The sequence below is a fragment of the Carassius gibelio genome, chromosome B17 (genome assembly GCF_023724105.1).
Source record: "Carassius gibelio isolate Cgi1373 ecotype wild population from Czech Republic chromosome B17, carGib1.2-hapl.c, whole genome shotgun sequence".
Classification (NCBI taxonomy): Eukaryota; Metazoa; Chordata; class Actinopteri; order Cypriniformes; family Cyprinidae; genus Carassius; species Carassius gibelio.
Window position 1 is genome coordinate 20890154 of NC_068412.1, and position 24844 is coordinate 20914997.

The 24844-nt window shown below is 36.3% G+C and overlaps 1 protein-coding gene and 2 long non-coding RNA genes across 5 annotated transcripts; 1 reads left to right on the forward strand and 2 right to left on the reverse strand.

The window, feature by feature from the left end:
* Nucleotides 1-210: 210 nt before the first annotated feature.
* On the forward strand, nucleotides 211-2851 carry gsc (goosecoid). Its single transcript, XM_052580914.1, has 3 exons — nucleotides 211-703; nucleotides 1185-1444; nucleotides 2296-2851. The coding sequence occupies exons 1-3, from the start codon at nucleotides 391-393 to the stop codon at nucleotides 2443-2445; spliced, it is 723 nt and encodes a 240-aa protein (XP_052436874.1). The 5' UTR covers nucleotides 211-390; the 3' UTR covers nucleotides 2446-2851.
* On the reverse strand, nucleotides 801-9943 carry LOC127976473 (uncharacterized). Of its 3 annotated transcripts, none has more exons than XR_008157809.1 (4): nucleotides 9483-9943; nucleotides 7689-7759; nucleotides 5763-5884; nucleotides 801-1423 (listed from the first exon to the last, which is right to left on the reverse strand). It is a non-coding gene; the product is annotated as an uncharacterized LOC127976473 (long non-coding RNA). The 3 variants fall into 3 exon arrangements; XR_008157807.1 differs by lacking the exon at nucleotides 9483-9943 and adding an exon at nucleotides 8768-8899; XR_008157808.1 differs by lacking the exon at nucleotides 9483-9943 and adding an exon at nucleotides 7896-8004.
* Nucleotides 9944-21551: 11608 nt separating this feature from the next.
* Nucleotides 21552-23807, reverse strand: LOC127976018 (uncharacterized). Its single transcript, XR_008157714.1, has 3 exons — nucleotides 23170-23807; nucleotides 21864-21963; nucleotides 21552-21781 (listed from the first exon to the last, which is right to left on the reverse strand). It is a non-coding gene; the product is annotated as an uncharacterized LOC127976018 (long non-coding RNA).
* Between the last annotated feature and the right edge of the window lie 1037 nt (nucleotides 23808-24844).

Below are 24844 nucleotides of genomic sequence, written 5' to 3' on the forward strand. Positions count from 1 at the left end.
GAACAGCTCTTTAAAAACGCAGGCTGGAACTAAATTATTTGTTTCAAAAGTCAGCAAATAACTTAATCAAATTAATCCTCAATACACAGATCGGCGGTTTTCACGCCATTGTGTGCTAACCCTAAACCCAGCCAATCTCTTATTGGAGAAGTCATTCACAAATCCTTCAATGACGTCAGCGGGGTATAAAGCTGAGCAGGAGGTTCAGCTCAGCCACAAACGAGTCACTGAATCTGTTGCGCTCGGTCACTCTTTCCAAAGGAAAAAAAAAGCTCTGAGAATTCGCTTTTTTTTGCGACTATGAGGGAAAACTGTGATTTTTAAAAGGACTACAAGAATATTTACGTAGCCTACTGTTGGCACAAAGTCTCAAACATATTTTCGCTTGTGATGCCAGCTGGGATGTTTAGTATCGACAGTATCTTGGCAGGGAGACCCAGCTGCAAGGACTCGGTTCTGCTCCATCGGAATGCTCCGGTTGTGTTCTCCAACTTGACGGAATCCTTGTACACAGCAGCCGGCGATTTTAACGGACTGTATTCACACACCGGACCTCCAGCTCCTAACTTACAGTCGGTAAATGGAAGGATAGGCTACAACAACTACTACTATGGACAACTTCATGTCCAGGGGCCGACTGGACCAGCTTGCTGTGGCGCAATACCAACTCTCGGCTCGCAACAATGCCCGTGCATACCTACAGGTAGGCCTATGTTACTTTTATTTATTTATTTGTATGGTATTTATATTTTCATTGCATATACTGATTATTGTGATGAATGTTTCAGTAAACTGCATAGTGAATTTCGTGCCATTTTATTTTTTTTGTAGCACAACTTAAAAACAAAGATTCCAGTTACAACAAAAATAGGTTTTACTTTTACAGTCTAATGTTATTTTAAAGTTAAAGAAGAGTTAGGTTAATAATCTGATGAAACGATAATGTTACATTTATGCCTACTTTCCAAAATAAGAAAAGAAAAACTTAATTTAATAACATCACAAAACTCAACACACCCCATAATTGTTCTTGATAAGCAGACTCTTAGAAGAACTTTAGAGCCACTAGCTTCTCAGGAGAAATAAATAATAATAATAGGCCTAATACAAATACCGTTTTATACGAGTCCGTTAAATTTAAAATCTGTATGCCGTGCATTGAAATACAATGATTTGATTTTCAGGTTACGACAGCGCCGGTTCAGTACTCATTTCTCCAGTCCCACATCAGATGATGTCGTACATGAACGTAGGCACCTTATCCAGAACCGAACTACAGCTACTCAACCAGTTACACTGCCGGCGCAAGAGACGACACCGAACCATTTTCACCGACGAGCAACTGGAGGCACTGGAGAACCTTTTCCAAGAAACCAAATACCCTGATGTTGGCACACGAGAGCAGCTGGCACGAAAGGTGCACCTACGCGAAGAGAAAGTAGAGGTGAGTGAAATCAATTTATCGTTCACACTGTAAATGACAGAGTACACGTTATTTTATATTTACAAAAGGATGGTTAAAGTTTAAAGTAATAATGCAATCCGTGTAGGCCTGCTTAACCTATAGGCCTAATTATTTTTTTAAGCTGCCTATAATTTCAAAGTGCCATTGCCATTACTATGTTAATTATTTAGGGTAGCCCAAGACGTTTGTATGTGGACTTTTCATTCCATTATTTTTGTTGAACAAATTATTTATCGAAGGCCACACAGTTAATATAAATGGTATTTTAGGAAGATACAATATCGTTGAAAAAATAAATCCATAACTTTGTGATGAATTTCTTAAAAATAAATGACTTTGACTAATAGTAGAAATTTCAGAAAAATGTTACAAGTTAAACATATAAATAACTTGCCTATAAATAAATATAGGCAACACGAAAAACCTTTTAGCATGCAGCTACAAAAGTTACACTTGATGCGCTTAGAAGCCATGTTCCATTGGAGGTAACACTAGCAACAGTTCCATCTTCCATCAAATCAATTTTGGCACTGTCATTATTTATCACTTTATTTTTAGACGTAGACTACATATTAAAAAATCGTTAAGTGTGATGTCTATAACGTAGCTATTTAAGATATCTGACAAGTAGGTCACGGTGGCGAGCGCCAAATTACAATTTGGGCTGCGTCAGACGAACCCTGAACAGAAAATTACTGACAGTTAATTCTAACAACCTAAAAGTCAATGAAAAATTAGCACACTGCTTAAAATCAACTCGACCTTTCACGTGACGTGTTTTTTTCCTTTCATACCCTTGAAATTAAGCAGTTTCAATTTTCTTCGCTTAGGTTTGGTTCAAAAACAGACGAGCAAAATGGAGAAGACAGAAAAGGTCGTCATCAGAGGAATCAGAAAACTCGCAGAAATGGAACAAATCCACGAAAACAACCACAGAGAAAACCGAGGAGGGCAAAAGTGACGTGGATTCTGACAGCTGATAAATAGAATATGAGACGGGAAAATCTTGCACAAATAGCATATGATTCGGACTTTATGTACATAGTGTAAAGTACCATGTGAGTAGGAGTGAAAATGTGTTGTCATGCTGTTGCACAGATGTATAGTAAATGTTACCTTTAACAATGATATTGTTATTTATATTAATTTAAATGTACACAAAGTAACGTGGATTCTGGCCATAGTAATATTACCTGATATTTACAGAAAACATTTTTGAAGTCTTGTCGTATTAAGATATATCTAAATAAGATGTTCTGGAGTGGGCTGTAACTGAAGACATGTACGATGGCAGGACGATACATTTTGACATTGATTAAACAAACGTTTTATGCCGCCTGAAAAAAAAAGAACATAAGCAAATATTAAAGTAATATCTAAAATGTTCGATTTTTTTTTTGTATTTATTTAAAATACTGCAAATATTCTGTAAGAGCATTTCTATTCGTCGAGTCTTCTTAGAATTCCGGGGTTATCAGCATTTGTTGAACCGAGGAACGTTGTAATTTAGTTGTGTAGTATAAAATACCTTAATTACATTTTCACAGTATGTGGGGATTTATGTCATAATTTGTGAACTCAAAGAGTAGTTCGAGCTAATTGTCTATTTAGGCCTATTCCATATTGTCTGTCTATAATTTACCATTAGGTAAATATGGCACTTTGAATGGGAACAAGTTTATTAGAAAATTTAGCTTCACATGAAAATGCCAAAGGATATCTCTTTTTATCTCTTCTATCAAGTTTAAGATTTTATATAATATTAAGTCACACCAGGTCATGCTGGTTTAATAACCATCAGAGGATTCACAAGAAAAGTATTTAATGGTCTATGTCTTTTTAATTACCCAAGCAGAACCACTTTTTTTGTTGTTGTTGAAAGAATTTCCCTTTTTGATATTTAAATAAGCTACTTAAGCTACGTCTATCCTTATTTATAACTGCCGAAAAAAATGTTGAAAAGTAAAATCGCTATATCAAACCCGACATCTCTGAGAAAATAAATAAAGACATCATTGGCCACATTATCTATTGTTATTGTTCCTGGTGTTCAACGCTAATTATTAGCCTATAATAAAATGTGGTTAATTGAATTATTTAAGCTAGCATAATAGTTTGTTTTACATTCTAAATACGAATGATTAAAAGTAACATTGTTTCACGACATTTTGACGCATGCAGTGTTGTCAATATGCTCACACTTCCACTGTGTAGCACTGAGTACGCCTGTACACACACACACACACACACACACACACAACATATTTTTTCCTTTCTTTTTCTTAGAGCTATTTAATCACACCGAAGGCAACTGAAACGATGCAAAATTTCAACTGTGGCAGTGTGATAACAAGTTGATAAAATGTTTACGATGACCTATATGTCTGCCATTTGTAAATAGATGATTTTTAATTTAAGCCAAGTGGCGGGATCACGGTCCATTATTTTACCGAATGTCTCACACTTCTGTCCAGTGGCACTTGCTTTTTACAGTTTAATGTCGAGATATCTTTTCCCCCAAAGTCATTTTTATTTGTTAGCAAAGAAAGAAAAAAACCTTGTCAGTGCCTTTTTTATGTTTTAATGATAATAATAGTAGTAGTATTAGTAGTAATAATGTTAATGCTCTCAAACGATTAATCGCATCCAAAATTAATAAGTTTACGTAAGTTTACTATGTATATTTATGTATATATACATACACACGCATGTATATATAAAAAATCGTTTATATATTAAATATATTTTTATTATTATACAATTTATGTGAATATATATGCATGTAAATATTTTCTAAATATATGATGTATGTCTTTAAATATACATATTAAATATATACAGTACACACTTATACATTATGTAAATAAAAACTTTTATTTTGGATGTGATTAATCATTTGACAGCACTAAATAATATATAACAATATTAATTATTCCTATTATAATTATTGCCAGTATCAAAATGCATTTTTCTGACCCGAAAACAAGCTAAAATGTTTTCCATGAAACAAGAGAAGTCAAAATTCATTAACTGGACAAGCATTTCAGTTTCTGTGCTCTCTCTCTGCTAATGGGCCATAACATCTATCCACATGAGGGTGTGCAAGAGGAATTAAATAAAAAATACAGATGTGTGTGTTTTCCTGTGTGTGAGGAATGGACAGGTAAACTGCATACATATTTAAATGAATAATTTCAGCTTAGTCTCTTTTAAGCTTAAATATGATTTGTGAGGCTGGCAACATGCCAGTGTCTTGCCTGTAAGAGCACTCTTTTTTGGTTATATTGAAAATTTTCTCTTGATGAAACACAGATCTCGAGTCTTGAAGGGCAACAGTGTGAGCCGAATATTTATTTGTGTTTATGTGCTTATGCATCTGGGCTATTTATCATCAAATATAAACATCTATACCCAGTCTGTAAGTATATTGACTCAGGCCAGCGTGTTTTTCCAGACATGAAGCTGATTAAGTGAGATGTTTTTTACTAAACACTCCAGCCATCGAAGACATTGGTAGTTTCTTTACAATTTGTTATTCCTTCACAGTAAATAGTTAGTGGAGTGATTTTTAAACCATAGTCTGCCTCTCTGTGTACATTCAGTCTCCAGTTTTTTCTCCTCTCTTCTTCTTCATCTTTTTAATATTTTATTTTTTAAATTTTTTTAAACAGCGCACCATTCTAAAACCACACTGAAAAAATAATACTATTAAACATCTTCGGTGGCTTTTTAAAACAGATTATAAAGTAGGGTAGTGTAGGTACTTAAAGATTTGGCAATAACACAAACCAAGAAACAAAGCATGTTGCACTAATAATCCTTCACATGTCTAGTGTGATTTATAAAGTGTTTCTTCACTGAGTGCCAGTGAGATATACAAAGCACAGGACTGAGTCCATTAATCTCTGCTTTTCGTATTTTCCCCTTTTTTAGGCTGTAATTTAGTATTACAAAAATTTAATACACACAGTTTTTTTTTTCAAACCATTATTTCTTTGACCTTTTTATGCATAGTTCCCGGCACTTGGAAAAACACAAGTGGAGTCCAAGAAAAATCAAGCAGCCAGAAGTAGATAAATCTTTAGCCTTGTGCTTGTTTTCTAAGAAATGTTGCATATTTGCAGTTGTACATATGCTTTATGTTTCTCCTTGTTTTTCCCTCTTATATAATTAAAATCAGTAAAAAAAAAAAAATAATAATCTTTGTTGTTTACTATTTCATTGAGACAATTGCTGATGTTCTCAATTCTGTGTAAATTTAGGTATTAATTGAACTAGACCGTGCTCTCTCACGTACCTTTTTTTCTTAGAGATTTGACCACATGAGTGACAGCTTTGGGTGGATTCCCCCATCTAAAGATAGAAACGGGTGTTGGCCATCCTCTGTGGTGCATTTTAAGAAACTTATAAAATGGCCTCCTAACACAGGAAGGAACGAAAGAAAGACAAATAATACATATTTTTACAGTCATAAACATTTTCCTGTATCATTACCAGATATTTCAGTGGGATGGTATGTGGTTCGTACTCTGCAAAGCCCTACAATGCAACATCATGTTTTTTAAAATTACAAGTTAAAGAAACAAGCACACTTCGCCAAATTTTTTTTTTTCTTTTTGCGAGCTTAGCACCTGAATAGGCTTTAGCAATTGCGGCCCTTCATTCTGTGGGTAATTACTAGCCCTGTCACCACATTCATTCCAGCACGCTAGCTACCAGTTGCATTCGGTTAGCGTCCCTCCTCACCGAAACCACACGGCCGCTGAAAAGCAAGGGGGACCCCAGGTCAGGAACGCCAACTAGCAGCAGACTCTTATCTCTCTGAGGTAAACCAGGTAATTGTACACTAAAGCCAAATTTTCTTCAGTTTTACAGGGCTCAGATCACATTTTTATGTTCTTGGGGCCCTTAAGGTTTAGCTCTTTAGACAAGGCATAACGTTTTCCCTGACGCGTCCTGCCAAAGCAAACAAACACGAGCAATATGAATGAGCTGTATCTATGGAGAATGTATGCATATGTGTGTGTGTGTACAGTTATTTCTATGGCTCTGCTCTGGGGAACCGCGCTCGTTTGCTGGGAAATCAGGAAGGGCCCATCATACGGCACTGCCCTGGCTTCAGTGCTGATTAGCGGTGTGCGTTAACCTCAGTCCTCCAGCAGGGTCTGCCTCTGGTGTGGGGTGAGCAGGGTACCCGCCTGTGGGTTAGTGGGAGGAGGAGTGCACACTTTTGACCCGCTGCAAAACTTTTGGCCCTGGTTCAAAACGGCCCCTGGGGAATGGCAGGAGTGCAAGTCCACACTGAACAGGCATAGGGCAGGTTCGCAGCACACCGGGACCACACGGCCTACGACACTCTCCAGATAGTTTAAGACCTCTAATGCACTTGCAAGGACGCTCAGATTAGCATGCGTGTTGTTCTGCGACCTTCGGGCAATTCGCTCCCTCCAAAGTACACCGCAAATGACAAGCTGTTGCTGAGACCCAACAGGGAAGTCGTTGTTTTGTGACCTCATAATGCGCCCTTTGTCTTCCAGTTGGTGAGAGCAGAAAGTAAATAAAACAATTTGGGGATTAATGGTGGAATGATTCAAGCGCTCTGCTCATCCACGACAGGGGAATTCGCAGGCGTTTACAAGAGATAAATCAGAATTATTTGCTGTATCAACAACACGGGCAGCTCGGATTCTGGATGATAGATCATGACTGAAAATGAAAAGCTAAGCTTGGGCTTAAAATGTCATTTTCGATGACATGACAAAATAAAATAAGGCATAACCAAACATGCTGTTTGGGATATATTAAATAGGTCTCTCCCAGTACAGTATAAACATATTGAACACATCGAGGACAAATGACTGAAGAAATGATTTCCTAGACTTGTTCTTTCTGGCCAGAAAATTACATATAGCGCATATCATTTTACATCTGAAAAGAAAGGCAGTTTCAGAGGACAATTCCTGTATATAATAAAACTTAAGAATATGTGCCTTGAATACAAGGGATATATAATCTTCTATCTTTAGTTTTCAAGCCGCAAGGAATTTAAACAAGTATATCAAGAACTGTTTGAAATAACACGAGGAAACATGAATTTAGCAGAAAACCCAAAGGCACAATGATGTACGACACTCTGATAGATGAAGCGCAAACAAAGATTTAAAGCAAAGCATTTTCACAACAAATGAATTATCAATAAATCACAATGACAGATTTACATTACCGTGACAAATGAACTGCTCTGCGAGCGTTTGCTAACTTTTCGAGCCCCGTGTGCTTTTCCCAGAGACGGTCCTATAATAAAACCAAGAAAAGCAATATGTTATCTATCAAAAGCAATTTGTTATCTAACATGCAGAGGGTATTAAAAACCAGAAGATTAGTTCCACAAGATCTGCAAAACAAATAAAATGTGCAATGAAAATAATACCTAATATTGCAGATCATGTATCACCGTTTCAATGAAAGAAACCATTGATTTAAGGTTCAGGGGGATAAGATTCAAAACATTCAATCAACACATCTCAAAGACCTAGCATAATTATGAACACATTTGAACACGTGTGAACACATTTAAACCCGAGTCCCGAGCTGCCCTCTAGTGGATACAAAGGATGCAAAACTTATATGTACATTGGGGACACAATGACAACATATATGCAAATTAATAATCAACAGGTCTGTAAATTGATAAAAAAAACACTGAATTAATAATTAATGATCTTGGCCAATCATTAGAAAGTGGACTCAGCTGTAAAAATATTAAATATGTCAAAAAGTATTATTGCATGAAATGTTACATTTTATAAAGTTGACATTCTATGACAGCCCTAAAGATACATTTTGTAAGATTCCATCAAATTTTCCACAGACCCCCTTCTGGCTCCCAGGGGTTCCCATGCAGGCCCCTTGCTCTATTTTACTACAAAATCAAACTGTGATATGTAAGATTCATAACTGCAGCTTTATCTAATAAAAAATCATTCGTTTTTGAAACACAAACTACCCAGGTATTCTGTGCACCGTAAATAGCCTATGATTAAAGAAGCCCGGTGATGATTGTCATCTGATGCCAATTACAAATAGTGAATTTACAGTCAATGACTACAATGAAACAAAACACCAGGAGGCAGAGATAGTGTCCCTGCTCCCTCCCCCAAGTTCTGCTATTTTCCCCAATTAATTCCCTGACAGACGATATCCACCAAGCACCGTACTTTCCACAAAACATATCTTAGGTTAAACATGCAATCAAAGCACCAGCGCCACGAGAGAAGGATAGACCTCTTTTGGCAGCCTTACCCAGAATCCCTTCAGTCATAACAAATCTGCCCTGTGGCCGCTGATGGACAGCTGGTTTACAGCCAATGTCAGGCATTAACAGATTTGATCCGTATTCGAAAAAGGAGGCCTGGGAGCAGCAGAGGAATGGTGGGTGGCGGGCGTCTCACGCCAGGGCCTCTGCGTGATTCATGGCCCATGGAGGGTTTCCACTCATATCCACTGATTTAGTGAACCTGCTTTATTTTTTTCTCTTTCTCTGTAGCATCAATAAACATTATATGTTGTAACATATGCAAATGCAAATAATTAATTCTGACAGATAAAAGCAGGGGGACATCCACTTAGTAGAAAATTGCACATGAAATTTCACATGCAAATGTTGTCCATTTCCATTGTATAGCTTAGTCAGGTTAGACGCCATATTGAATTTTATGTGAAAAAAAAAAAGAGAGACTGTGAGCTTACAATGTCACGCACTATATACAATTTGAACATTCAAAGTCTTCAATTTTTTATGGAGTTTTTGCGAATTTATTATTATTTATATTTTTTTTTTCCCCAGAAAGACCCTTTGCCAATCGATGTTGTTAAATAACAGTACAATCCATTAAACGCACAACACTTCTTACCCCTCACAGCCCCGTTTTCATTCCTGTCAAAAATAAATATAATGCTTCCATGACTACGGTTATATCGATACCATAGAGTTGTATGAAGCACCTCTGGCACTTACGTGACTTTAGAAACAAAAAATTGCGAGTGACCAACGTGAATATGACCGTGGTGGACTTCTTCATCCTCAGACTGAACAAGCAACGCGGAATGACTGGATTTTTCCCGCGAAATTTCGCCGTATTTGACTACGAGTCAAAGTGAGTCGCTGGGTGGGATTCAGTGCGGATGGCTTTACACTTCTCTGCCTTGAATTTAACACACACAATCTGAGACTCGCGAGGGCCCTGTAGCAGAAGCGGGAAGTTCTCATTAAAGAACCCGTGTGATGTTTTATGAACTATGAAATTCACTTAAGACCCAAGGGAAAAAAAGAACTGCTCTAGAGTAAATATTTATCAGCGTTATGGGTTGACTCGAGCGGTAGGGTCAGGAGAGCGGGCTGCAGGAGAGGGAGTGAAAGAGAAGGCGATACACTAGCGGTTCTCAAACTGCTATGATTACAGTCTCACTCTCTTGACCCCGCGAAGGCAACGGTGTTGGCAGCTCCCGCAAACTAATCTTTCGTTGCTAAGTGAGTAATTGAATGTGAGAGCTTATGTATTTTTGTAATGAGCTGACAGCATATTTCCACTCTCTGCCCAAAAGGTTACCCTAATCAACATGGTCACGCTGTTTCTCTCGGAGTGACAGCACCGCGCCAACAACATGACAAAGCGTCCAGCCGCGCGGCTCGCGCAGATGTCGGCCGTGAGAGACTCTCTGTTCCCGTGCAGAGCGTGGACTCTTGGCATGGAACCAATGTCAGTGCACACTATTTTTCTCGCGACAGAAATTAATAGTATGTCTTAATTTCTGTCTGAGTGGAGCACATGGAGCTAGGAATAGGGGATTGTTGTGTGACAGTGACACCCACAATTTTTTTTTTTTTACTTTTTTTTTCTGGTCCCAAAATACAATCAACTCATGCATTTATTTTTGAATATTGATGGAGCAACATAACTGGTGTATATTAAAATGGTAAGATATGCACCACAGGCAAAAACCTCTAAAAGGGGCTTATGATTTCTCACTACAAATAATTGTAGGCCAAAATAGTTTTAAGGAGCATACGTGCATTCTCAAAATAAGAAAATGGTTTCCCAACCCACTAAATATTTCATAAGAATGCCTGTATTCTTCTGGTTTTATCAAAGAAACAATGAACATCTTTGAGCTGTAAGGTTAGTACGGGTAGGCTATATTTTAAAAATTTCCACTGGAGTACTAAATATAAGCCAATTTTATTCACATCCTTAATGAAGATAATTTACTTATCCTAATGGAAAACGTGAGGAAACAATTTATAGTAACAATTTTAAAGTACAGGCATTCTTCTTTGTGTGTTTTTCTTAGGGTTTTTAACCAAAATAACATAAAGGGACATGTAACAAAAGTGGAAATCATAAACTTTTTACTTATTGATCGATCAATAAGTAAAAAGTTTATGATTTCCACAAAACATACTATAACACACTTTCAAAACTCATGGTGAATTGGTGGCAAATTGTAATGAATTTGCATGTGTTCATACAACCTACTAACGGCTCACAGATTATACATTTTTTAAACTAGATTTTTGTATAAAATATGAATTTACCCAAAATTCACTAAAATGTAAATAGTTGAATTTTCACAAGATTTAGTTTGATTTTGGACTGATTCTGGGATTCTCAAATTTGCAATATTTAAAAAATGTTTAATTATAAAAAATTATATATATATATATATATATATATATATATATATATATATATATATATGTGTGTGTGTGTGTGTGTGTGTGTGTGTGTTTTTATTTTAATTTTTGAGTTTACTTTTCCCCCCAAATGCATACAACCTCATACATCATAATTTTGCAGTGCACAGTTACAAATGGGCAAAAGCAGCAACCTGATTTTATTTTCTCCCATAATACTACAGTACATAGCAGCAAACACCACTACAGGTGTTTGTTGTTATTTAGTGTTGTGTGTGAAAATAAAACCTAAGTGCCTTTTACCCCAGGGGGCTTTTAGCCTTGTTGTACCCTGTTGAAGGAGAGAGCACACATATTTCACTGCAACAGTAATAAGAGAGTGTATTGCTTGTGGGATTAACGGATACTTTGACCGAATGTGGAATCTGTGAGTGAAAACACACATGATATAAGCTGGATTCTGTCTTTTGCATCTGTAACTTTAGCTGACGGGTTGTGGGAAATCAGCACAGACCGTGGAGATCTGCATTGAAGGGCTATCTGGTGCTCTCACTTCGAGCGGGCCTTTAACCACAAATCCTTGTCCTTTCATTGTCCACTGTAGGATATAAGAGCATATGGAAGATTATTTTCAGTGACATACGGAGGTGTTCCATTTAAAATGCCAAGACAATTTCATTACGACTTTTGAGGTTGTATTTTGAACCCTTCTGAACTACTTCTTTACCCATAACAAATTCCAAACATGTGACATGGAAGAACTTGCATTATCCGGTGTTAGGATGGACACTAATGACTCAGTTGCACATGTAGGGGATATTCATTACAGGAACCTAATGAAAAAGAAAAGCATGTAGGTTCCTGAGTGTACACCACTGTTTTTTTTCCCTGGATAAATGCAATCAAATGCATATTGTGGAACTGACCTTGTGTCACGAAGCCTTTCCCTGGGACTCTTTCCTTCTATCTGCAGCGCACGAATCATCCACACATAACAATATGTAATGTAATCAAAGTCAGTGCTGTGTTTTATACAACTAATCAGCCTCAAACGATCTGCGAGCGAGGGAGACGGCCTGAGTGGTGTGGTACTCATCAGCTTCAATGTATTCGTTGTTTGGATTGCTGTGTTTGTATAAACCAGATTGGTTTGCACTTAACCCTGTAATATATGCAAAACAATCCTCTAGATAGTACTCTTAAGCTTTGCCAGTTACCACTCTGGCAGCTGCAGTAAACTTGGCTGTGTAAGAAAAATAGTGTGTAATAAATTATGACATGAACCAGCACACGTCACTCTGGCAGGCCGGCCTTCAGCTCTGATCAGCAGTCAGGATATTAAAAATGGCACTGCAATGCACAGATGCAGGTCAAAGGGTCGCGGTCTTTGGGGGACACAGAAGGACTGAGCTCTCATAAAAACGTATTTAAATAAACAGAGAGAGGAGGTGTGGCTAAGGGGCTTCGGCACTGATGATATATATTCAGTATGAAAACTCACATATACAAATGACTGGGGGTGAAGAACAGTGTATTAGAAATCAGATACTTTATGAGCTCTGTGGCAAGAAACAAAAACAGTTGGTCAAGAATCTTCACCGAATTACTCGCTTTGTAGTGAGGCTCAATTGTATGTAAAACAGATGTAAAAAGGGGCCTATTTTTTGTTTTATTTATTTTTGCAGTTATACTTGATATACAAAATAAACATGACCTGTTTCTTTATTCATCAGCCGATATGCTTCATTTCGGATGGGACACTGCCCAGTCACACAGCCTAACATTAGATGGGATCTCTGTTTTGGAACAAGTAGCCCTGTGGTTTTCACAGTCCACTGACACAGAGAAATTTTGGATTCCCTTGTGGTCCCTCATATTTTCTTCACTGAAATGTAAGAAGGGGCTGACCCAGAGAACATGCAAATGAATTCATAATCAAATCTGTCTGTTTCACAGAGTTCAGGTCCACCCTCGAGCAAACTCTGTCAGCGGGCCCTCAGTAAACCAAAGGTAATCCATGGTCTTTACACCCAACCGTCACTTATTAACTGGCATTTTTTTCCCTCTGAATAATGGCCACAGCTGGAAGCAATACAAACAGTCTTAAGATATTACTCAATCACTTGTCTTAACCAGTCAGCCATGCACCAAAAGATCCATCCATCTATCTATCTCTTAATTAATAAACACACATTATATATATGTGTGTGTGTGTGTGTGTGTGTGTGTGTCTCACAGGTCATAGTTGTAGCCAAACGCACATAAAGAAGCAGTAAACATAGAGATACTTTAATAAATATCAACACCCTTGGAGCATTCAAAATGACATTAATCTGAGACAAGAAACTCAGGAGAACACAGGCCTTGAATGGAGAGGAGACAAAAGGGATAATTAAACATGACAGGTGAACAGAATGAACCATGTTTAACTAATGACTAGAACAGGAACTAAACCAAATAAGGGCAAAAAGGAACAAAATGGGAACATACATATGACAAAATGCTCCTGAGACCCAGAAAATGTGTTTTTTTTTTTTGTTTTTTTTGTCATTACATTGTTTGGAGCATTTTTTTAATGACATTTCATTCATAAGTTTTGCCAATACTTCACCAATCACCAATACTTTTTTTTTTTTTTTCAGGATACATACATGTATCATGTACACAAAATTTGTATAAAGATGATAATCAACTATGTCATAACAGAATGATTTAATATGCCATTTATCCTTATGAAAAATGTGTGTAAACTGGCCATAAATGGGTTTCCTCATTATGTACAATGTATCTATAAACTAAATCTAATTTGCATATTAATGCATTTTTGAGACAACATGTAATGAAAGAAGAGGTGTTATAATGGGAGTAGTAACTCACAGGATTTTCATAATAAGGTCTTATATTTTATATGAATATTGAAATATAATTTCTTTCCTATTCATTTGTTGTGTCTCCTAAAATGCTTAATAAACATTCTTTTAGTCAAGGTGTCCTTACACGAGGACATCAATGAAGTCAATGTCCTGTTTCAGAAAGTCATATTTTGTAATAAATAAATAAATAAATAAATACACATACATGCACATACATGAATAAATTCCATCTAAGCTCTATATCATGCATATACAAAGGCATAAATCGCAATGCAAGGTTCTATTATAATGTGGAAGCAAAGGGACTGGTTTGTTTTAGCTTTCAAATTACACAAATTTTAATACAAAATTCAAACTATATGTATATATAATATATATGAAGCTTTATAATGTGATATTACAGATCTTACAGTAGAGAAAACTGTAATACTGATTACAGCTCTCGACCACCAGATGGCAGCAGTAAAAAGTGAGTAAAAAAGCATCTGTGGCCCAAGCTAGTTTATCAGATTCACTACTTTAATTAAGCTCTTATGCGGTGCTAGCTTGTCACTAATCACTGCTAATTGTACTGAAACTATATCACTTAGGAATTAAGCTGTGATCACAACTTGTATCATGTTGCACTGTTCCTAGTTCCAACACTTACATGAAGCACTTTAAGAACCCCCAATACTGAGAGTTAAGATACTCACCAACATCTGTCTGCTTGCTCATACTTGAAATAAACAAACATGTCACTGAATAAAACATACACAGCAGGGCTGTTGCTAGTGAGGTGAAAGGTGGTGACGATTATAGGGCCAGTGGCTGAGGGGGTCCCCCGGCTATTTCAACCGACTGGCTGAAGCCAGTTTAAAAAGAAGCTCATGACAGATGACGGCCACTTCTGCGGATCGTCTCAAAAGCGTATCATTTGCACCTGTTTTTAAGCCTTGCCAATTTAAACAGTCAAAAGAGTTCAAGGCATTCAAACAAAAACTCAACTGAGTACTCGAGTTCTGTGTTCGGGGCGCATGGACAGAGCCGCGACTCACGGACAGCAACACCGAACCGAGCTCTCCTTCATGTCCTCCTGCACCTGAACGAGCAAATACAAATCACAGTTTAAAAATACAAACAGAAAAAAGATGTGAAAGAGCCCAATTCAGTACGTGTAGAGAGAGGTGTATCAAAGCTCTCAAACCAAATATATATATTTACTTGTGGGTGCAGGACACTAATTTATTTATGAAAGTGAATAAAGCAAAATAAAGTAAACTGTGACATATACACAAGAATTCTTCATACAGTGGAGACTACCAGTAAAACTAATAAAAAAAAATTGGGACCAAAAATTATTCAGACACTTTGACCTGACCATGTTTTGCTTTAGTGTTTTTTTTCTTTAATTGCTAATAAGAACTTTTTAAACCACAGACTGAACAAAATTAAGCATTGCTTGGTCACTGGTCAACAAAGTGTAGATAGTTGTACAAATCTTGTCTTAAAAATCGTTGTCTGAATTTTTGGTTGATTGTAATCAATCACATACCCTTCTATCAAAGTTATCTGACATTATCAAGATGTAGAATTCTTGTCATATTTTATCACCATTTTCTAAACTATAGCACATAAACTATGATAATCTGTGAAATGTTGAAGGTGTCTAAATACATTTAGTTTTGACTGTATATTTAATTTTTACAATGAAGACTATGCAGTGCTATTTTGCATTTCATTATTTGGTTTATGTACCTGGACACCTACAAACTTGAAAAAAATATAAACATTGTGTAAACAGCACAAATAAATAAATAGACAAACATACAAATAGACAAATGGTACAACCTGCACCGGGGCCCCACAAGCCCCAGCTACGGCCCTGATACACAGTACCTTGTATCTGTGGACCTAGTGTAGAGTTATGCAATGGGTTTGGCTCTCTGGTTTTTATAAGTGGTGTTATTGGAGTAAGCAATAAATGTCATGTTTATAACAGAAGTTAATTGCTGGACTGGTTGTTTTCATTTAACATCACTGATGTGTTGCACATGTGACTGTTCTGCAGAAGAAGACAGGTTGTGTTACGGATTAGGAGTGGAAGAATATGGATTTGTTGGGTTGCTAGGTAACCTTCAGTCCAAGTGCACAATTAAATAAAATAATTTTAATATTATTATATCTAATTTTTAAATATTATTTATAGCATCTCTATGTCGAGATCATGACTTAAAATGACTTCATTTATATAAATAATAGACAGAATTCTCTTGAAGATTTGTTTTATTATTACTCTTAGTAATAGTTTTATCATTGAGGTTTAATAATTACAGCAAAAATGGAGCACTGTGAATGTTGGGTTTTCTCTTCACACTAGGTGGCACTGTGGAGTCATTCTGTGATTTTATCTCGACCTGTTTATTTCTCTGTCCACTAAGGTCATCACAGAGCTATAGAGGTTCATTCATACTTTTTATTGTACATTTGCTGTGACCTGATGTTCAGTGTAATACTGAAGTCTGCCCAAGGGCAAAAAGATATACAGGCAACCCAGCAAGCGAACAAACAACTAGCATGTACTTCCCGCCCCCTCATTCAGGAACTTTAGCATGACACAGCAGGGCTCCGTCTCTCTGATAGAAGGTTTCTTCACATTCCACTTTCATTCACTTTTAATTGGTGCTGTCTCCGGGTGGGACGGGGGGAGCCACTCTTGTTTAGCCCTGTCACAGAGTTGCAGCACAGCACGCTGTGCTCATTTCCCACACAACACACTTTCAATTAGTGGCCTGCCTTTCATAGCATGGAGAGGAGGCAAGAGCACTAACAAGTAGCCTGCTAGCTAATGAGTAAGCGCGGAAATGCAGTGACATGTGAAGGAGATGCCCATGAGACATCAGTTGCACAAACTCAATAGGACATTGACAGGATGCTGGGCAAAGCAAAATCGGTGTATTGTAATGGTATATCTACATTTAGTTATAGTGACAGATTCATAGGGTTCATGGTAATAGTAGAACATGACAAATGTACACTATGTAAATGTGAAAGGGCCTGATTCTAAGATGCAATCATTTTCAGTGTGCTTAAGTTGGTTTACATCACCTGAAATCTGATTTTAACAGCAGTCTAATTAAAGCTGTATTAAATGTGCTATTAAATGTATGTTAATGATGTACATTTGAATTTAAATCAAATTAAATTATATGCATATAAAATAATTTATAAAAACATTTCAATATTATGGCCATTGCCATGTTGAGATCACATGACCAGCCAAATATAACAATTATGTCAATTATACACAAAATATATCTAAAAGCACCAAATACAAATAATACAATTAAATATATAGATTATATATGCATACACAAATATATATGAAAATCAAATATATGTATAAAATAAAAAAATGGTGCATTAAATTTTTTACACAATATATTTAAAAGCAGCACAACAACCTAATCAAATATAATAATTACAAATAATTATTGTATGTACACACATACACAAAATAAATATTTATAAAAATGTATATTAAAATGAAATATTTTATGTGTGTATTTTATAACATTTTATAGTCATTATCATGCTGAGATTACATGACCAGCCAAAAAGAACAACATTTATTTTTAATTACACCACTGTAAAAAAAAACAACAACAACAAAAAAACACACACCATGCCTTCATTTATATAAAAGTACATACAGAATCCTATATATCTAAAAGCAGCAGATCAAATGTTATATTATCTAATTTACAAAGATGCTTCAGAGTTCAAGGAGAACAAGGCACCACATTTAATTCTTTTCTTAAAGCCGCAGGGGGCAAAAAATATTTTATTTTAGAAATAAAAATGTATTGTGGCATTCTGACTGAATAACTGCAGATATGATTAACCAAGATGTGACAGTCTAACCAGAAGCATGGCTTGAAGTGCGGCTAATCGTAAAGAAATCAGAAAATAAAAAAAGCGATTACTCTGTAAAGTGTCTTGCCTAGAGACATTTCATTATTTAATTAAACTCAGAGCCTCCTTCCGTGTCTCTTTTGGTGCTTACAGGCACACAGATGTTTTCAGACATGTCCTCATTACTGTTTTAGTTTTCAATGATCTGTTGTTGGATATGGGATCACTGATAAAAGGGTAGCGCACCATTTAAAGCGAGGTTTCCCTGACCTCATCCAGGAAAAGCTGTGAAACTGGTGGACATATTTCTGATGTTTCAGCTTTAATTACAGCCCACTGAAATGCACAGAGTAAAAAAGACATGATACAACACTATGAGTAAACAGGGAGACGTTTGTAACTTCAAAAGGGCTCTGATCATACTGGATGCTCCAATGAAGCATCATCGGCTTGCGTATGTTGTCAGTAGCTAGAATTTGTTCATGAAAGACAAAAGAGGTAAAAAAAAAAAGAAACAATCCGAGATGCCAAATTCCGACCAGCAACAGCTCTGCTAACAGTATTATTCAGACAGGCTCATCAGATAAAATGTTTGCTTATTGCATCTGTGCCAGAAGCACGGAGAGCATTTAAAAACATGTCAAAAAATGAATTAGAGAGAATATAAGAACATTGTGGGTGTTATGAGAGCTTTAGCTTGGCCCAATTTAAGGATCTTCCTTCGCCATGGAAAACCACACGCCACAAGTTTTTTCACATGCCTTTTCCCTGTGTTGATTTATATGGGTGTGAGGGTGGATATAGATTCAGAAGCTTAAAAAAAGCAGACCTGCATGCAGGCATTTCCTCCTTCAGGGGTTACACTGTTTTTAAGATGTGGCTGTCTTGGAAGTACGGTGCTGCGTATGTACTACAATGTATGTTTAAGGGTTTTAGATATCTACGGATGTCAGAAGAGAACATATGGCTATTCACAAAAGGGATTTTGGATGATCTTTCTTTGGATTGGAATACTTCAGTGCTGGTGAAATGACTTGCAAACAAAAAGGCACATAAATGCTTTATGCCTTCTGGGCTGTCAGCCTTGAAAAGAGACAAAATAGAGTTCTCATCAGTGCAATCATTTGCTTGCTCTTAGTGCTGTTTGAGTGTAATTAAGGGGCAATAATGGAGACAAAATGTTCTGTGAGATGCCCAAAGCCTTAATGGCAGTCAAACTACTGTTTATGGAGATCTTTTATTCCATATCCGTAGGGGCAAAGTCATTGCAGGTTAAAAGACTGCTGTCCATGCACACAATGCTATTTATCAATTCAAAAGAAGCCTGACACAACATATGCTCAGGGTAAAACTACTGAAGCAGAGAATTCATCATAGAAAGGACACATTGCCTGTCTCCTCTCAGCAGCTAGTCTGGGATTTAGATAGACTGAATGCACTTGGCTGGTGAGAAACAATAGTGTATGCTTGACACTGGTCGTAGTTCAGACTTTAAGCGGATTCGAGCGCAGAACACTGCGTGAATGCAAAAGCACAGCATGCCAAATGTCTGATATCTTCTGATGAAGTCTTACAAATTTGGTTGCAAGGGTTTCTGGGGCAGAACTGTCTTCTCTCTAATGAGCGTTTGCTAAATGAAGGCTCATTAATCTCTGCTCAAACAACAATGCAATTTTTTTCTTCCTGTCTCTTACTGAGTAGAGTTAACTCAGAGTTAAGTTGGCAGATTCTGCTCAACTTCATGGCTCTGCTTCTGATCTATTGTTATTAATTGTTTATTTGGGATTCATGCCACTATTCAATAAGTCTCAAATCCTTCCCAGAGTCTTCCCAGAGCACACTTCTCTAGCCAAGAGTAAACAAAACAAAAAGACACAAATCCATTTTCTGAATATGACAGAATGTATTTGTATCTATATCCTACAAAAAAAAAAGAAAGAGATAGAGAGAGAGAGAGAGATGTTGATTTAATTTTCCAATAAAGCTATTGTAATTCAAGTCTTTTTGGTCCTGTGAATAAAAATAAAATGCCAACTGATAATTATTAAAGGACACAGGGAACTCCAAGCTTAAAAAAGAAGAAGAAAAAAATATAGTTATAACTTTCATTTTATAAGTATTCTAAAAGTAGTTTTACGTTTATGCTCTAATATTGCAGGGAAATGATCACAAATCAAAAACAACAAATAAAGGCAGCAATCAGAAAAAGACCAGATGTATGCCAGATGAAACACTATACATATAAGCTTTCACTAAGCAGTAGAGCACTTGACCAAAACAGTGTAAAAGATTATAAGTAAATTTAGATGCACCATTTGTGCACATTTATATTCAGTTTTCTCAAATACCATCTCAGCTGCTCTCTATTCAGGGACTGCATCCTTCGAAGGACACAGACTTGAAAGGCTATTTCTTTGAAGGTTACAAAGGTCACACTGAGTGTTACATGGGATGGCCTAGCCTATGGAGGGTTACTTTTGTCGCGTATGACAGCTTCTTTTTTTATGAGCAGCAGTAATGTTTGTATTTGACTTTCTTAGAAGTTATATTCAACCACCTGAAAACAAAACAGGATTCAAGCTAAATATACATAATTATATCGAAACATACTCACCTTGGACCATTTAAGTGCCTAATAAAAAGTATCAACCACATTGAAATTATATCTTAGTAAGGTATTACACAGTATTACAATTATAAAATTTTTTTTTTTTTTTTTTTTTTACATTTGTATTGTTAGACATTTGAGCAAGTAGAGTAACTTACATTTAAAATGTAAATTGGCATTTTCTCTCTTAAGAAAAATGGTATCTCACCAGTGTACAATGAATCTTGGGATAGTCTGGGCCAGTTAGGATTCATTTGTTGCATCCTTTAAGGCCCAGGAAACAAAGGATGTGGGTTAGTTCACTCAAAAATAAAAATTACACCATGTTTTAATCACCATCAAGACATTCTAGGTATATATTTAGTATAATATTATAATATATTTATAAATTTTATTCACCCCCTAGAGCCGTGTGATGCACATTTTATTATGGATGCACTTGCTTTATTTAACTACTTTTGGACTGTTGAGCAAAAACACTCTTCTACCCCCATTCTAACACTTGGAAGAGCCAGCACAATTTTTTATATAACTCTGATTGGATTCTTCTGAAAGGAGAAAGTCATATACTTTTAGGACTCCTTGAGTGTGAGTAAAACATTGTGTGATTTTTTTAATTTTTGGGAGTACTAACCCTTTAAGGAGCCTTTGAAATGGGACAGTCTTTGTCACACTGCTGTTACACGTTCAGTCTTCGAATGCAGTCTTCGAAGGATGCAGCCTCTGTATTGGGACACAGCTAGACTCATTCTAATGGGTTCTATTGTTTTTTTTTGTCACAATGTGAGCTGTTTTCAGTTGTGTTCAAGCTGTAATTTTGCTCTACTGTAAAATTTGACATAACTAAAAAAAAAAAAAAAAAACATCAAAGAAGAGATGTTATTTCAAAACAGTGATATTTATGACATCAATACAATTAGGATCAATAGAGTGACAGAACTTTGTTGAAAAAAAAAAAAAAACATATACTAAATAAACATTAGTGTAGAATAACCATTAAAGGTTCATATAGCCAAACACAGCTCAATATATAATTTATTTAAAATTAATAATATAATAATGTAATTATGAGTAATTATGAGTATGTCAGGACAATAAGCAATGACACTGACCTTCAGCATGCTAGTCTAATATTTCAATGCTCATCTATTGTTTCATCGGTCTTTCCTTCTTTCTCTTTAATATCAGTGTTTTGCAAGGTTGTGCCATTGTGTACTTGCTAGTCCAGATATTTCAGCTGCCCACCTCTGTGATGACACAGGTAGAAAAAGATTAGTTCCCATTTACTAAGTCCCTCCAATCTGACTTTGATGAATGACCAGTACTTACCCAATCCTTACTGGTTCAAATTGAATGTAATCAAGATGAATGTTTCTTGTGGGTCCAATTATGTTCATGGTCTCTTGCTGGTTAAGATCCTCTTGCTTTACTATGAAAAAAGATCAATAAGTTATTTATTGTTTTCATACCACTTTCCAGAGGATGTAAGGGTCTACAGTACAGATGCCCCCTCAAAAATATCCCTTATTCAGGCCTCCGATCAAATCACGCCTCTGCATAATGATTCAACATTCCACTTCATTAGGTACTGCTAAAAGCATAATAGCCTGGGAAAAAACCCAATCTTAAAATGGATGACTAAGCTCAAAATCACATATTAGAGAGGAAAATCCTATAAACATCTGATAATATCGCTATACTGTACAAATCAAAGCCTTTTAAATCTGTAATAGGCCCATGGATAGGCTTAAACTTAACAAAAAATAAATACAAGCTCATGTTACTCACTATTTTTCCTATGCTAAATCCAACCATGTCAGCAGCAATCTAATTAAAGGCTAGATTTACTGTTAAAGGCACACTCAAAAGTTTGTCTCACTGGCACTTTTTTATCGTCATTGTCTTGGACTTCATTTAGGTATTTATTTTTGTTTCTTTCTTTTCATCTGTTCCATTTCCATGTTTCCATTTTTTTTAAATAATCAAATACTTTTACAGTTTAAAATAACTGTTTTTAATTGTAATATATTTTAAAATGTAATTTATTTATGTGATAATTTAATTTCCAGCAACTCCATGATATTGATTTTGGCAGAAATTGTTATACTTTTTTTTTTTTTCTCAGGGCTCTCTGAATGGTCAAAGAACAGCATTTATTTGAAATTGAAATCTTTTGTAACATTATAAACGTCTTAATTGTCACTTTGGATTAATTTAATACACACTTTCTGAACATTATTCCAGATTTTTGAATATAATTGTAGTCATATAGTTATATTTTACAGATTCAATTGTTTTTTATTATTATCCATGTGGTTTCTATAGTAGTAGTAATATGTTTTTGTATTTTCAGTCAATTGACTAGACATGTGAGCTCAACATGGACTTCTCCAGGAAAAATAAAACAGCTTTTTCTAGAAGATTAATGTGATCTCATAATAAATGTGCATAATTTGAATCATATTTCTCTAAAATACTTTCTAGTTAACAATACACCTGTCCAGGATACATTATTATTATTATATATACAGTATTAGAACAATATAAGAAGCTTAATATCTTATGGGCAATATATTGCTATTTTGGGAGGCTCAGAGTAAATGTCAGGAAAACAGACCTGGCCTCTGACACTCACCTGTGTTGTCTGTGAAGCGTGTGACGTTATCTCACTTTCACTTGTCTATGGCTCAGTCCATGGTGGCTCAGGCACTTGGTTGCGAACAGCAGCTTTGAATCAGGCGCTGTGCCTCTGCATTCAAATGGAGAGCTTGTCTCACGCTGGATCCCCGGACTGCATGCGCAGGGAATAATATAATGCTGTGGGGCAGACTGCTGGTGGTTGTTGATAACCAGTCAGACAAATGGCTGATTGTGTCTGTGTGTTATATGCACACTGAGGCAGGTGGGTGTTAGCAGCATTCAATAGGCTTGCAATTTTACCCTCTAGCACAAACACTAGACAAGCACGTACCCACAAGACATGGCTGGAACGTGGAGATATACACACAGAAACACATCCATATATGCAGAGCTCGGGAACATGTTACCTGACTTCAAGAGAAAATGACCATTAAATAAGCTATGCATTGTCAGCTGTATGGATGAGACGGCCGAGCTAGGTTTGGGGAGTGGACAGCGTACTGTCAGGAATGCTCCAGTCTCTCTCTGGCATGGTGTCAGTACCCATTCCTGGAGCAGTGATGTCTCACTGTCGTCGACAGACTGGAGGGGGGAGACGGGCCTTTCAAGCAGGTAGCAGGTAATCAGGAAGACGAGGTTCGAATAGCTGCAGCCAAAGAGGAAAGGATGAGAAGAGATAGAAAGCAGAGGAGAAATAATGAGCATCGCTAGATTATTTCCTCTGTCATTCAAACCAAGAATCAAACAACATGCAATCTACACTCTTGTCAAATGTTTTCAGAGGACTTTGAGTGCTGATGCTACAGTAAAAAATAAATAAATAAAATCAAAATGCAGTTTCTACCTGATTTTACCCTTATGGAGACTTTTGTTAGTTTAATAAAAATAATGGAGGCATCAAAAGTATGCAGTCCTGTTGATTCAGTCATGTTAAATCACATTTGAACTTCAATAAAACATCAAAGTAAATAGTTACATTAGATATTACTACTTTCATGTGCATTGTCGATCTATTATTTTTCAAGCAATAAGACATACATTTTTGCCTGGCAGAAAAAAAATAAAAGAAGAAGAAGAAAAAACTGATTTTGCTCCTTGTTTGACCTGATGAACTGATTAAACAACCACCCAAACAACCTAGCAAAAAACATTCCGATTTCCATTGCAACAGCACACAACGCCCAGCAGCTACACAAAATAGCTTAGCAATTGCATATCAACATGCAAAAAAAAAACTCAGAAAACCCTAACAACCTCACATCAATGCGCTATCAAACAATAATAAAATCTTAGCAACCACAAAGTAATGCCTGGCAACCACATAGAACACCCTACCAACCTCATACCAACAGGTTAACAACCATCCAAAACACTTCACTAATCTCATAGCAATGTGTTAAAAACCATTCAAACCATTCACAGAATCTTAGCAATGCTCCGACAACCACCGGGAACACCTTCGCTAGCTCATATTAATGTGCTTACAACTACAGACTCCTTAGCAACCATATACCTGTACCAACATGCTAAAATCCGAGAGTTTTCCATAGACATTGTTAAAAAGTGACGTCAGGTGTTTGGTTCAACCAAAGCTATGAGAATACTTTTTGTGCATAAATAAAACAAAAATAATGACTTCATTCAACAATTGTTCTCTTCTGTTTCAGTCA

Coding starts and splice junctions, on each gene's coding strand:
- gsc (XM_052580914.1), top strand. CDS start 391: ATGCCAGCTGGGATGTTTAGTATCGACAGTATCTTGGCAGGGAGACCC. Junction 704..1,184: donor ATGCCCGTGCATACCTACAG/GTAGGCCTATGT, acceptor TTTGATTTTCAG/GTTACGACAGCGCCGGTTCA. Junction 1,445..2,295: donor TACGCGAAGAGAAAGTAGAG/GTGAGTGAAATC, acceptor TTCTTCGCTTAG/GTTTGGTTCAAAAACAGACG.